Raw genomic sequence first — 13,193 nt, forward strand, 5'->3', positions numbered from 1 at the left:
AAAAAATCCCCAAAAAATCCCCCAAAAATTTAAATAAATCCCAAAAATTCACAAAAAAAATTCCCAATAAAATCCCCCAAAAATCCCAATACATCCCCCAAAAAATCCAAAAAACCACCCAAAAACTTAAATAAATCCCAACACATCCTCAAAAAAATCCCCCAAAAATGCCCCAAAATCCCAAAAAAAATCCTGAAAAAATCCCCAAAAAATAAAAAAAATCCCCCAAAGTCCCCAAAAATCCCCCCAAAATTTCCAAAGAATTCCCCAAAAAATCCCCCAAAAATTAAAAAAAAATCTCCCAAAAAATCCCAAAAAAATCCCCAAAAATCACTCAGAAAAATCCCAATAATTCCCAAAAAATTCCCAAAAACATTCCCAATAAAACCCAAAAAAATCCCCAAAAATCTCCCAAAAAATCCCCGAAAAATCACCCCAAATTTTAAAAAAAATCTAAAAAAACCCCCCAAAAATCCCAATAATTCCCAAAAAAATCACCCAAAAATTTTAAAAAAATCCCAAAAAATTCCCAATAAAACCCCCCAAAAAATCCCAAAAAGTCCCTAAAAAATCACCCAAATATTTTAAAAAATCCCCAAAAATCACCCCAAATTTTAAATAAATCCCCCAAAAAATCCCCAAAAAACCCCCAAAAAATCCCATAAAACCCCAGAAAGTCCCAAAAAATCCCCCAAATCCCCACAAAAAATCCCAAAAAAAATCCCCAAAAAAATCCCCCAAAAAATTAAAAAAAATCCCAAAAAATCTCCAAAAAATCCAAAAAAAAATCACCCAAAAATTCCCAAAAATCCCAAAAAAAATCCCAAAAAAATCCCCAAAAAATCCCCAAAAATATCCAAAAAAAATCCCAAAAAATCACCCAAAAATCCCAATAATTCCCAAAAAAATCCCCCCAACATTTACAAATATTCCCCAAGAAATCCCAAAAAAAAATCCCAAAAAAAATCCCAAAAAATTCCAAAAAAAATCCCCCCAAAAAATCCCCAAAAATCCCCAAAAAATCCAAAAATATCCAAAAAAATCCCAAAAAAATCCCAATAATTCCCAAAAAAATCCCCCCAAAATTTACAAAAGTTCCCCAAGAAATCCCAAAAAAATCCAAAAAAAATCCTCAAAAAATCCTAAAAAAATCCCAAAAAAATCCCAATAAAATCCCAATAATTCCTAAAAAAAATCCCAAAAATTCCCCCAAAAATCCCAAAAAAATCCAAAAAATTCCCAAAAAATCCCAAAAAATCCCAAATCCGAACTCACCGTCTCCAACCACCCCAAAATTTTGGTTCCCAACTTTGGGGTCCCTGGGGAGCTCCCGGGGGAGTCCCCAAATTTTTTGTTGCTTCGGTGACGAAAGCGGCCATGAGGGAATCGATCAGAGCCAGGTGAGCGCCCTGGGGGGGAAATTTGGGGTGAAAATTTGGGATTTTTGGGGTTTGGGGTTTTTTATGGGATTTGGGGGAATTTGGGGAAAAAATTTGGGATTTTTTAGGGAATTTTTTGGATTTTTTGGGATTTTTTGGGGGATTTTTTGGGATTTTTTTTTAATTTTTGGGGAATTTTTTAGGGATTTTTTGGGGGATTTTTGAGGATTTTCTGGGATTTTTTTAGAGAATTTTTGGGGGATTTTTTGAGGATTTTTGGGGATTTTTTGGGGATTTTTTGGGGATTTTTTTGGGATTTTTTGGGGGATTTTTTAGGGGTTTTTTTGGATTTTTTTTTAATTTTTTGAGATTTTTTAGGGGATTTTTTGGATTTTTTGGGGATTTTTGGGGGAATTTTTTAAGGATTTTTGGGGGATTTTTGGGGGAATTTTAGGATTTTTTTGGGGATTTTTTGGGATTTTTTTATTTTTTAGGGGTTTTTATGGGATTTGTTTGGGATTTTTTGAGGATTTTCTGGGATTTTTTAGAGAATTTTTGGGGATTTTTTGGGATTTTATTGGGGTTTTTTATAATTTTTGGGGATTTTTAAGGGATTTTTTGGGATTTTTGGGGAATTTTAGGGGATTTTTGGGGGGATTTTTTTAGGATTTTGGGAGGATTTGGGGGGGAATTTTTGGAATTTTAGGGGATTTTTTTTAGATTTTTTTAGTAATTTTTTTGGAATTTTTAGGGGGTTTTTATGGGTTTTTTTGGGATGTTTTGAGGATTATTTGTGGGATTTTTTTTTATTTTTTGAGGATTTTTTTGGAAATTTTTTGGAGTTTTTTACGGAAGTTTTTAGATTTTTTTGAATTTTTTAGGGATTTTTTTTTAGGGATTTTTTTGGGATTTTGGGGAAATTTTTTTAGGATTTTTGGGAGGAATTTTGGGGATTTTTTTTTATTTTTTGGGGATTTTTTTAATTTTGGGGAAAGTCTTTTGTTATTTTTAGTGAATTTTTGGGTGACTTTTGAGGACTTTTGGGAGATTTGTTGGGGGATTCTTAGGTGATTTGGGGGGAAAATTTTTATTATTTTTTGGGAATTTTGGGGGATTTTTTGGAATTTTTTAAGGATTTTTTGCGGGATTTTTGGGATTTTCTGAGAGAAGTTTTTTGGAAATTTTTTGGGAATTTTTTGGGGGATTTTTGGTGATTTTTTGGGGGATTTTTTGGGGATTTTTTGTGATTTTTTTGGGATTTTTGGGCGGTCCCGGGGCCTCCCCCGCCCTTCCAGCTTTCCGCGGTGGGCGTGGCAAAACGAGGGGGCGTGGCTAACGCGAATGACGTAATAGTGCGGGCGTGACCAATAGGAAAACAGCTCTGCTAATACAGGGGGCGTGGCCAAAAGAGGAAGGGCGTGGTCAATGCTGAGTGGGTGTGGCTACTGGGAGGGGGCGTGGTTTACGTGAATGACGTAATGAAAGGGGCGTGGCCTCAGCCCGGGCGGGTTTAATGGGATCGCCCTGAGCCAATTAACGGCAATTAACGCGGGCCCGGGTTAATGAGATTAATGAGTGGGGGGGGCACGGCTCCCAGTAACTCCCAGTGACATCCCAGTGCTCCCAGTGACATCCCAGTAACTCCCAGTAAGCTCCCAGTAACATCCCAGAGACATCCCAGTACTCCCAGTAATATCCCAGTATTCCCAGTAACATCCCAGTGCTCCCAGTGCCACTCCAGTAACTCCCAGTGTCCTCCCAGTAACTCCCAGTGCCATCCCAGTAACTCCCAGTAAGCTCCCAGTAAGATCTCAGCAATATCCCAGTGCTCCCAGTGACATCCCAGTGCTCCAGTAACTCCCAGTAACATCCCAGAGACATCCCAGTACTCCCAGTAATATCCCAGTACTCCCAGTAACCTCCCAGTGCTCTCAGTAACCGCTCAGTGCTCCCAGTAACCTCCCAGTAACCCCCCAGTGCCCTCCCAGTGCTCCCAGTAACCTCCCAGTGCAATCCCAGTGCTCCCAGTAACCTCCCAGTAACTCCCAGTGCTCCCAGTCCATCCCAATCCCCCGCAATCCCCTCCCAGTTGATTCCCAGTCCCTCCCAGTCCCCCTAAAACCCATCCCAGTCCCTCCCAGTTCATTCCCAGTCCCTCCCAGTCCATCCTAAACCCCTCCCAGTCCCCCCCAGACCCCTCCCAGTCCATCCCAGACCCCTCCCAGTCCCTCCCAGTTCCCTCCCAGTCCCCCCCAAACCCCTCCCAGTCCCTTCCAGTCCCTCCCAGTCCATCCCATTTCCCCCCATTCCCCTCCCAGTCTCTCCTAGTGTCCCAGTCCCCCTCCCAATCCCTCCCAGTCCATCCCAGTCCCTCCCAGTATCTCCAGTCCCCCTGCCAGTCCCTCCCAATCCCCCCAAACCCCTCCCAGTCCCTCCCAGTCCATCCCAGTCCCCCTCAAAACCCTCTCAGTCCATCCCAGTATCTCCCAGTCCCCCCCCAATCCCCTCCCAGTTCCTCCCAATTCATTCCCAGTCCCTCCCAACCCCTCCCAATCCCCCCCTAAACCCCTCCCCAGTCCCTCCCAGTGTCCCCAGTCTTCCTCCCAGTCCATCCCAGCCCCTCCCAGTCCTTTCCAGTCCCTCTCAGTCCCCCCCCAAACCCCTCCCAGTCCTTCCCAGTCCATTCCAGTCCCCCCCAAACCCCTCCCAGTCCCTCCCAGTGTCCCCAGTCCCCCTCCCAGTCCTTCCCAATCCCTCCCAGTCCCCCCCAAACCCCTCCCAGTCCCTCCCAGTCCTTTCCAGTTCCTCCCAGTCCCCTCCAATCCCCTCCCAGTCCCCTCCCAATCCTCCCAAACCCCTCCCAGTCCATCCCAGTGTCCCCAGTCCCCCTCCCAGTCCCCCCTAAACCCCTCCCAGTCCCTCCCAGTCCCTCCCAAACCCCTCCCAGTCCATCCCAGTGTCCCCAGTCCCTCCCAGTCCATCCCAATCCCCTCCAATCCCCTCCCAGTCCCTCCCAGTCCATCCCAGTCTCTCCAGTGTCCCCAGTCCCCCTCCCAGTGCCCCCCAATCCCCTCCCAGTCCATCCCAGTTCATTCCCAGTCCCTCCCAGTCCATCCTAATCCCCCCCAAACCCCTCCCAGTCCCCCCTAAACCCTTCCCAATCCCCTCCAATCCCCTCCCAGTCCCTCCCAGTCCCTCCCAAACCCCTCCCAGTCCCTCCCAGTCCCTTCCAGTCCATCCCAATTCATTCCCGGTCCCTCCCAGTATCCCCAGTCCCCCCAGTACCATCCGAATGGGTTTTCTGCTGCAGCTCCTGGAGCCTCACGGGCACCCCCTGCACTTTGGGGGGGACCCCCCTGGCCTCGAGCAGCGCCAGCAGCGCCCCCAGATCGCGGGGGGGGGGCTCGGGGGGGTGCGGGGGGGGAGGGGCGCAGGGGGGGAGGGGCCAGGGCGTGACCCCAGGCCCTGCAATAAAGATCCGAGCCCAGCAGGAGGCGCTCGACCGGCGGCTTCAGGTGCTCCTGCGAGTATTGGTCGGTGTAGAAAGGGTCCCGCAGCTCCTCGGGGACGTTGGCTGGGGGAGAAAGGGGAAAATTTGGGGTATTTGGGTGAAAAAATGAGAAATTTGGGTGAAAAAATGGGGGATTTGGGTGAAAATCCGGTGAAAAAAGGGTTACAAATGAGGAATTTGGGTGAAAATCCGGAGATGAAAGGGTTAAAAATGAGCCATTTGGGTGAAAACGCGGGATGAAAGGGTTAAAAATGAGAATTTGAGGGGAAATTCGGGAAAATTTAGGTGGAAAAAATGAGAAATTTGGGATATTTGGGTGAAAACCCGGCGAAAAATGGGTTAAAAATGAGGAATTTGGGTGAAAATCCAGGGAAGAAAGGGTTAAAGATGAGGAATTTAGGTGAAAATCCGGGGAAGAAAGGGTTAAAAATGAGACTTTGGGGTGAAAAATGGGAAAAAAAAAGGGTTAAAATGAGAAAATTGAGTGAAAAAACCGGGGAAGAAAGGGTTAAAAATAGGAATTTGGGGTTAAAAATGAGGAATTTAGGTGAAAATCCGGGAAAGAAAGGGTTAAAAATGAGACTTTGGGGTGAAAAATGGAAAAAAAAGGGTTAAAATGAGACAATTGAGTGAAAAAACCGGGGAAGAAAGGGTTAAAAATAGGAATTTGGGGTTAAAAAATGAGGAATTTAGGTGACAATCCGGGAAGAAAGGGTTAAAAAATGGAAATTTGTGTCTGAAAATGCGAAAAAAAGGGTTTAAAAATGAGAATTTGGGGTGAAAAAAATGAGAAATTTGGGTGAAAACCCAGAGATGAAGGGGTTAAATGGGGAAATTCGTGTCTGAAAATGGGGGAAAGGGTTAAAAATGAGAATTTGGGTGAAGAAATGGGAATTCGGGTGTAAAAGGAAAAATCTGGGTGGAAAAATGAGAAATTTGGGTGAAAACCCGGGAAATTTGGGTGAAAAAATGGGGAAAAAATGGCTAAAAATGGGATAATGGGGTCAAAGGTCACGGGGTCACTCAGGGTCACGGGGACAGACGGACACAGGACAGATAAACGGACACTGACCCATCATGGACACACCACGGACATCCTGAACCCCAAAAATGACCACTGGGACCCCAAGAATGACCAAAGTGACCCCAAAAGTGACCACAGGACCCCAAAATTGGTCATGGTGACCTCAAGAAACCATGGGGACCCACAAATGACCATGGTGACCCCATAGGGCCACAGAGACCCCAAAAGTGACCACAGGGACCCCAGGAATGACCAGGAGACCCCAAGAACAACTGAGACCCCAAGGAATGACCACAGTGACCCCATAGGGCCTCAAAGACCCCAAAAGTGACCACAGGGACCCAAAATTGGTCATGGAGACCCCAAATTGAACCTGGTGACCCCAAAATTTGTCTTGGAGACCCCAAAGTTGAGCCTGATGACTCCAAAACCACAGGGACCCAAGAATGACCACAAGGATCCCAAAATTGGTCATGGAGACTCCCAAGAACCAGAGAAACCCCAAAATTGGTCATGGAGACCCAAAATTGGTCATGGAGATGCCAAAACTGACCCTGGAGACCCCAAGGACCACAGCAACCCCAAAAAATGACCATGGTAACCCCATAGAGCCACAGAGACCCCAAAAGTGACCACAAGGACCCCAAAAACTTGTCATGGAGACCCCAAAAATGACCATCAAGATGCCAACAATGACCACAGGGACCCCAAAATTGGTCATGGAGACCCCAAAATCACCATGCACCCCAAGAATGACCATGGTGACCCCAACAATGACCACAGAGACCCCAAAACTGGTCCTGGAGACTCCCAAGAACCAGAGAAACCCCAAAATTGATCACGGAGACCCCAAGGACCAACAGGGACCCCCAAAATTGGTCTTGGAGACCCCAACAATGACCCTGGAGACCCCAAAATCACAGGGACCCCAAAAATGACCATGGAGACCCCAAAATTGACCACAGGAACACCAAAATTGGTCATGGAGACCCCAAGGACCACAGAGACCCCAAGAATGACCAGGAGACCCCAAAATTAGTCATGGAGACCCCAAGAACCACAGAGACCCCAAGAATGACCAAAGTGACCCCAAAATTGGTCATGGAGATGCCAAAAGTGACCACAGGAACCCCAAAATTGGTCATGGAGACCCCAACAATGAGTGTGGTGACACCAAGAACCACAGGGACGCCAAGAATTCACCCTGGAGACCTCAATGACCACGGTGACCTCAAGAATCACAGGGACCCCAAAAATTGGTCATGGAGACCCCAAAAGTGACCACGAGGACCCCCCTTGAGTTCCCCCACCCCCCACGGGTGGGGGAGGGGCACATTCCAAGGGTGGGGGTGGGGCAGGGCCACGCCCACAGGTGTGAAAGGGCCACGCCCTGACCTGCGTGGGAAAGGGCCACACCCAAGGGACAGGGGACACCTGGGAGCCTCACTGTCCTGTGACAGCCTCACCTGGCCTGAGGCACCCATGGGAGCCTCACCTGTCCTACAGCACCCATGGGGACCCTCACCTGTCCCCCAAGACCCTCACCTGTCCCACGGCACCCATGGGAGCCTCACCTGTCCTGTGAGTGCCTCACCTGTCCCATGGGACCCTCACCCTGTCCTGGGGAGCCTCACCTGTTCCATAGGAGCCTCACCTGTACTGTGGCACCCCGCGGGACTCTCACCTGTCCCATGGGAGCCTCACCTGTCCTACAGGACCTAAACCTGTCCCTCACCTGTCCTTGGGGAGCCTCACCTGTCCTACAGGACCCAAACCTGTCCTAAACCTGTCCCACAGCACCCACGGGACTCTCACCTGTCCCTCACCTGTCCTGTGAGAGCCTCACCTGTCCTGTGGCACCCATGGGACTCTCACCTGTCCCACAAGAGCCTCACCTGTCCTGGGGGAGCCTCACCTGTCCCACAGCACCCATGGGACCCTCACCTGTCCTGTGGCACCCACAGGACCCTCACCTGTCCTACAGCACCCATGGGAGCCTCACCTGTCCTGTGGGGAGCCTCACCTGTCCTGTGGGAGCCTCACCTGTCCTGTGGGAGCCTCAACCTGTCCTGAGGCACCCATGGGAGCCTCACCTGTCCTGTGGGAGTCTCACCTGTCCTGTGGCACCCATGGGAGCCTCACCTGTCCTGTGGGAGTCTCACCTGTCCCTCAGGGCCCTCACCTGTCCTGAGGGACACCTGGGAGCCTCACCTGTCCCACGGGAGCCTCACCTGGCCCACAGCACCCACAGGAGTCTCACCTGGTCTGGGGGAGCCTCACCTGTCCCTCATCTGTCCCACAGCACCCATGGGACCCTCACCTGTCCCACAGCACCCATGGGAGCCTCACCTGTCCCTCACCTGTCCCATGGGGAGCCTCACCTGTCCCACAGGCCCTCACCTGTCCCATGGCACCCATTGGAGCCTCACCTGTCCCGTCAGAGCCTCACCTGTCCCTCACCTGTCCTGTGGGACTCTCACCTGTCCCACAGCACCCATGGGGGCCTCACCTGTCCTACAGGACCTCACCTGTCCCTCACCTGTCCTGTGGGACTCTCACCTGTCCTGTGGCACCCACGGGAGCCTCACCTGTCCCATGGGAGCCTCACCTGTCCCACAGGACTCGAACCTGTCCTGAACCTGTCCCACAGCACCCATGGGACTCTCACCTGTCCTGTGGCAACCCATGGGAGCCTCACCTGTCCTGTGGCACCCATGGGAGTCTCACCTGTCCTGTGAGCACCTCACCTGTCCTGTGGGAGGCCTCACCTGTCCTGTGGCACCCATGGGAGCTTCAGCTGTCCCTCACCTGTCTGTGGGAGCCTCACCTGTCCCACAGCACCCATGGGAGCCTCACCTGTTCTACAGGACCTAAAACCTGTCCCTCACCTGCCCCATGGGAGCCTCACCTGTCCCACAGGGCCCTCCCCTGTCCCTCACCCTGTCCTGTGGCACCCATGGGACCCTCACCTGTCCCATGAGACCCTCACCTGTCCTACAGGACCCAAACCTGTCCTGAACCTGTCCTACAGCACTCATGGGACTCTCACCTGTCCCACAGGACCCTCACCTCTTCCTGTGGCCCCATGGGACCCTCACCTGTCCTGTGGGAGCCTCACCTGTCCTGGGGGACCCTCACCGGTCCTGAGGCACCCACGGGAGCCCTCGCCTGTCCCACAGCACCCATGGGAGCCTCACCTGTCCTGGGGGACCCTCACCTGTCCTGTGGCACCCATGGGAGCCTCACCTGTGCCATGGAAGCCTCACCTGTCCTGTGAGATCCTCACTTGTCCCACAGGGACCTCACCTGTCCCGTCAGAGCCTCACCTGTCCTGGGGGAGCCTCACCTGTCCTACAGGACCCAAACCTGTCCTGAACCTGTCCTACAGGACTTGAACCTGTCCCACAGCACCCATGGGACCCTCCACCTGTCCCACAGGACCTCACTTGTCCCTCACCTGTCCCTCACCTGTCCTGGGGGAGCCTCACCTGTCCCTCACCTGTCCTGTGGCACCCACAGGAGCCTCACCTGTCCTGTGGGACTCTCACCTGTCTCACAGCACCCATGGGAGCCTCACCTGTCCCTCCCGTGTCCCTCCCGTGTCCCTCCCCTGTCCCTCACCTGTCCCTCCCGTGTCCCTCCCGTGTCCCTCCCCTGCCCCGCCCCCCAGCTCTCTCAGTCTCTCCCTCCCCCACCCGGCCCCTCCCCCCGGGCAAAGGGCGCGTGGGGGGGGAGGGGAGGGGAGGGGAGGACTCTGAACCCTGGGAGGGAAAACACCTGGGGAGGGGGGGTAAAAAACATCTGGGGGGGATCCACAAACATCTGGGGGGGTGAAAACATCTGGGGGGTGTGAAAAACATATGGAAGGGTCCAAAAACACCTGGGGGGTCCCAAAAAATCACCTGGAAGGGTCCAAAAAATATGTGGGGGGGTCCCAAAAACACCTGGGGAGGACACGAGGGGGGGGTCCCCAAAAAATACCTGGAAGGGTCCAAAATACACCTGGGGGGGGTCCCAAAAACAGCTGGGGGGGGTAAAAAACATCTGGAAGGGTCCAAAAAAACATTTGGGGGGGGGTCCCAAAAACACCTGGAAGGGTCCAAAATACACCTGGAAGGGTCCAAAAAATATCTGGGGGGGTCCCAAAAACACCTGGGGAGGACACAAGGGGGGGGTCCCCAAAAAATACCTGGAAGGGTCCAAAATAGACCTGGGGGGACCCCAAAAACAGATGGGGGGGCAAAAAACATCTGGGAGGGTCCAAAAAAACATTTGGGGGGGGGTCCCAAAAACACCTGGAAGGGTCCAAAAAACATCTGGAAGGATCCAAAAAAATCACCTGGAAGGGTTCAAAAATCACCTGGGGGGGGAAACCTGGGAGGGGTCCCCAAAATCACCTGGAAGGGTCCAAAAAACATCTGGGGGGGGGTCCAAAATACACCTGGGGGGTGTCCCCAAACACCTGGGGGGTCCCAAAAACCACCTGGAAGGGTCCAAAATTGGGAGGGGGGGGTCTCAAAAACATCTGGAGGTGCCAAAAAAACACCTGGAAGGGTCCCAAAAATACCTGGGGGGGTCCGAAAAAAACCACCTGGAAGGATCCAAAAAATACCTGGGGTGGGGGGGGTCCCAAAAAACCTCCTGGAAGAGTCCAAAAAATATTTGGGGGGGGGTCCCAAAAATACCTGGGGGGTCCCCAAACACCTGGGGGGGGTCCCCACCCCCCCCCGTGAGTGGGGGCGACCCCTCCCTCCCCGCCCCCCCCCAACACCGCAGGGGGCGGGGCAGAAAAGGGGGGGGGGTCCGCGCCCCGTGACGTCACAGCTGTGACGTCACAGCCCCCTCCCTCCCGACTGCAACAAAAGCGCCCGAGGGAGGGGAAGGGGGGAACCCCCGGGATTGGGGAAACCCCCCCGGTACCGGAACCGGGGAGAGATGCGACCACCCCCCCCAAAATTAAATACATTCGGTACCGGGACCCCCCTTCCGGTATCCATTCGGTACCGGGACCCCTCCCCGGTACCAGAATTCCCCTTTTCGGTACCGGGATTCCCTGCGGTAATACCGGGATCGCTCCACGGTACGGGACCCCTCCTCATTAACAGAACCTCCCATTTTCGGTACCAATTCGGTACCGGGAGCCCCCTCCGGTATCACCGGGACCCCTCCTCGGTACCAAACCCCTTAATCCGGTATCACCGGGACCCCTCCGCGGTACCGGAACCCCCTCCTCAGTAACAGAACCCTCCCTTTTCGGTACCGGGATCCCCTCCGGTACCACCGAGACCCCCTCCCACAATACCCCAACCCATCCCCGGTACCACCGGGACCCATCCCCGGTACCGGGACCCCCTCCTCAATAACAAAACCCCCTCCTCAATAACAGAACCCTCCCTTTTCGGTATCAATTCGGTACCGGGAGCCCCTCCCCGGTACCGAGAACCCCCTCCCACAATAGCACAACCCATCCCCGGTACTACCGAGACCCCTCCCCGGTACCGGGACCCCCTCCTCAATAACAGAACCTTCCCTTTTCGGTACCAATTCGGTACCGGGACCCCCTCCTCAATAACAGAACCTTCCCTTTTCGGTACCAGTTCGGTACCGGGATCCCCTCCCCGGTACCGAGACCCCTTCTCACAATAGCACAACCCATCCCCGGTACCGAGACCCCCTCCCGTGTACCGAGACCCCCTTCTCAATAACAGAACCACCCCCTTTTCGGTACCGGGAGCCTCTCCGGTACCACCGAGACCCCCTCCCACCATAGCACAACCCATCCCCGGTACCACCGGGACCCATCCCCGGTACCAGAACCCCCTCCTGAATAACAGAACCCTCACTTTTCGTACCAATTCGGTACCGGAACCCCCTCCTCAATAACAGAACCCCCTCCTGAATAACAGAACCCTCCCTTTTCGGTATCAATTCGGTACCGGGATCCCCTCCCACAATACCCCAACCCATCCCCGGTACCACCGAGACCCATCCCCGGTACCGGGACCCCCTCCTCAATAACAGAACCCTCTCCCCAATAACAGAATTCCCCCTTTTCGATACCGAGACCCCTCCCCGGTACCACCGAGACCCTCCCCCCCCTCCCCCTCCGCCGTCCCCGCCCGCTCCTACCGGCGCCGCCGTAGCCGGTGGCGATGGCCCAGGCCAGGCTGGCGGCGCTGCGAGCCCGAGCCCCGTCGTACTGGTCCAGCGGGCGAATCTCGGGCACCAGGAACCCCCGGCGCATGGCGGCGGCGGCGGCCGGGGGGGGCCGCCACCATCCCGGGGCCACCGCCGGGGCCACCGGGGCCACCGGCGCCCGCTTCGGCTTCGGCTCGGGCTCGGAAAGGCTTCGGGTGGGCTCGGAGAGGCTTCGGGTGGGCTCGGAAAGGCTTCGGGTGGGTTCGGCAGCCTCGGGAGGGCTTCGGGTGGGTTCGGCAGCCTCGGGAGGGCTTCGGGTGGGTTCGGGAGGCTTCGGGTGGGTTCGGCCTCTTCGGGTGGGTTCGGCCTCTTCGGGTGGGTTCGGCCTCTTCGGGTGGGTTCGGCGGTTTCGGGAGGGTTCGGGAAAACCTCGTGTGGGTTCGGGAGGGTTCGGATGGGTTCGGTAGCCTCTGGTGGGTTCCGGGGGGGTTCGGGGGGTTCGGGAGGGTTCGGGCGGTTCCGGGAGGGTTTCGGGCGGGCGCGGCGCGAGCGCCAGGTGCGGGGAGGGGGGGGAGGGAGGGGGGGGCGGGGCGCACCTGCGGTCACGTGGTCGGGGAGAGGGATGCGAGGCCACGCCCCTTTTGTGCGGAGCGCGGGGAAAGGGGGCGGGGCTGGGAATGCTGGGGGTGCTGGGAATACTGGGGAGACTGGGAGCACTGGGGGGATACTGGGGATACTGGGAGCACTGTGTCCCCCCATGTCTGTGTCGCTGTCCCCGTGTCCCCACGTCCGTGTCCGGTGTCCCCGTGTCCATGTCCGGTGTCCCTGTGTCCGTGTCAGTGTCCCCGTGTCCGTATCGGTGTCCCCATGGCCCTGTCACTGTCCCCATGTCCCCGTGTCCAGTGTCCCCATGTCCATGTCAGTGTCTCCATGTCTGTGCCAATGTCCCCAAATCCGTGTCGGTGTCCCCATGTCCGTGTCGCTGTCCCCATGTCCCCTTGTCCGTGTCAGTGTCCCCATGGCCCCGTGTCCGCTGTCCCCATGTCCCTGTCGGTGTCCCCATGGCCCTGTCCCTGTGTCCCCATGTCCCCATGTCCGTGTCGCTGTCCCCATGGCCCTCTGTGTCCCTGTGTCCCCAAGT

At 54.1% G+C, this 13,193-nt stretch overlaps 1 protein-coding gene across 1 annotated transcript in view; it reads right to left on the reverse strand.

Annotated features, from left to right (window-relative positions):
- The window catches only part of LOC117009461 (calmodulin-regulated spectrin-associated protein 3-like), a gene marked incomplete at its 3' end in the record, with an annotated part of 36,218 nt that extends 23,650 nt beyond the window's left edge, over positions 1 to 12,568 (reverse strand). Inside the window, 4 exon segments of the mRNA XM_033083692.1 lie at positions 1,276 to 1,409; positions 4,665 to 4,800; positions 4,802 to 4,953; positions 12,044 to 12,568. Of these exon segments, the coding sequence (XP_032939583.1) occupies positions 1,276 to 1,409; positions 4,665 to 4,800; positions 4,802 to 4,953; positions 12,044 to 12,158 (537 nt within the window).
- Between the last annotated feature and the right edge of the window lie 625 nt (positions 12,569 to 13,193).

Source organism: Catharus ustulatus, chromosome 33 (genome assembly GCF_009819885.2).
Source record: "Catharus ustulatus isolate bCatUst1 chromosome 33, bCatUst1.pri.v2, whole genome shotgun sequence".
In the NCBI taxonomy this organism is placed as follows: Eukaryota; Metazoa; Chordata; class Aves; order Passeriformes; family Turdidae; genus Catharus; species Catharus ustulatus.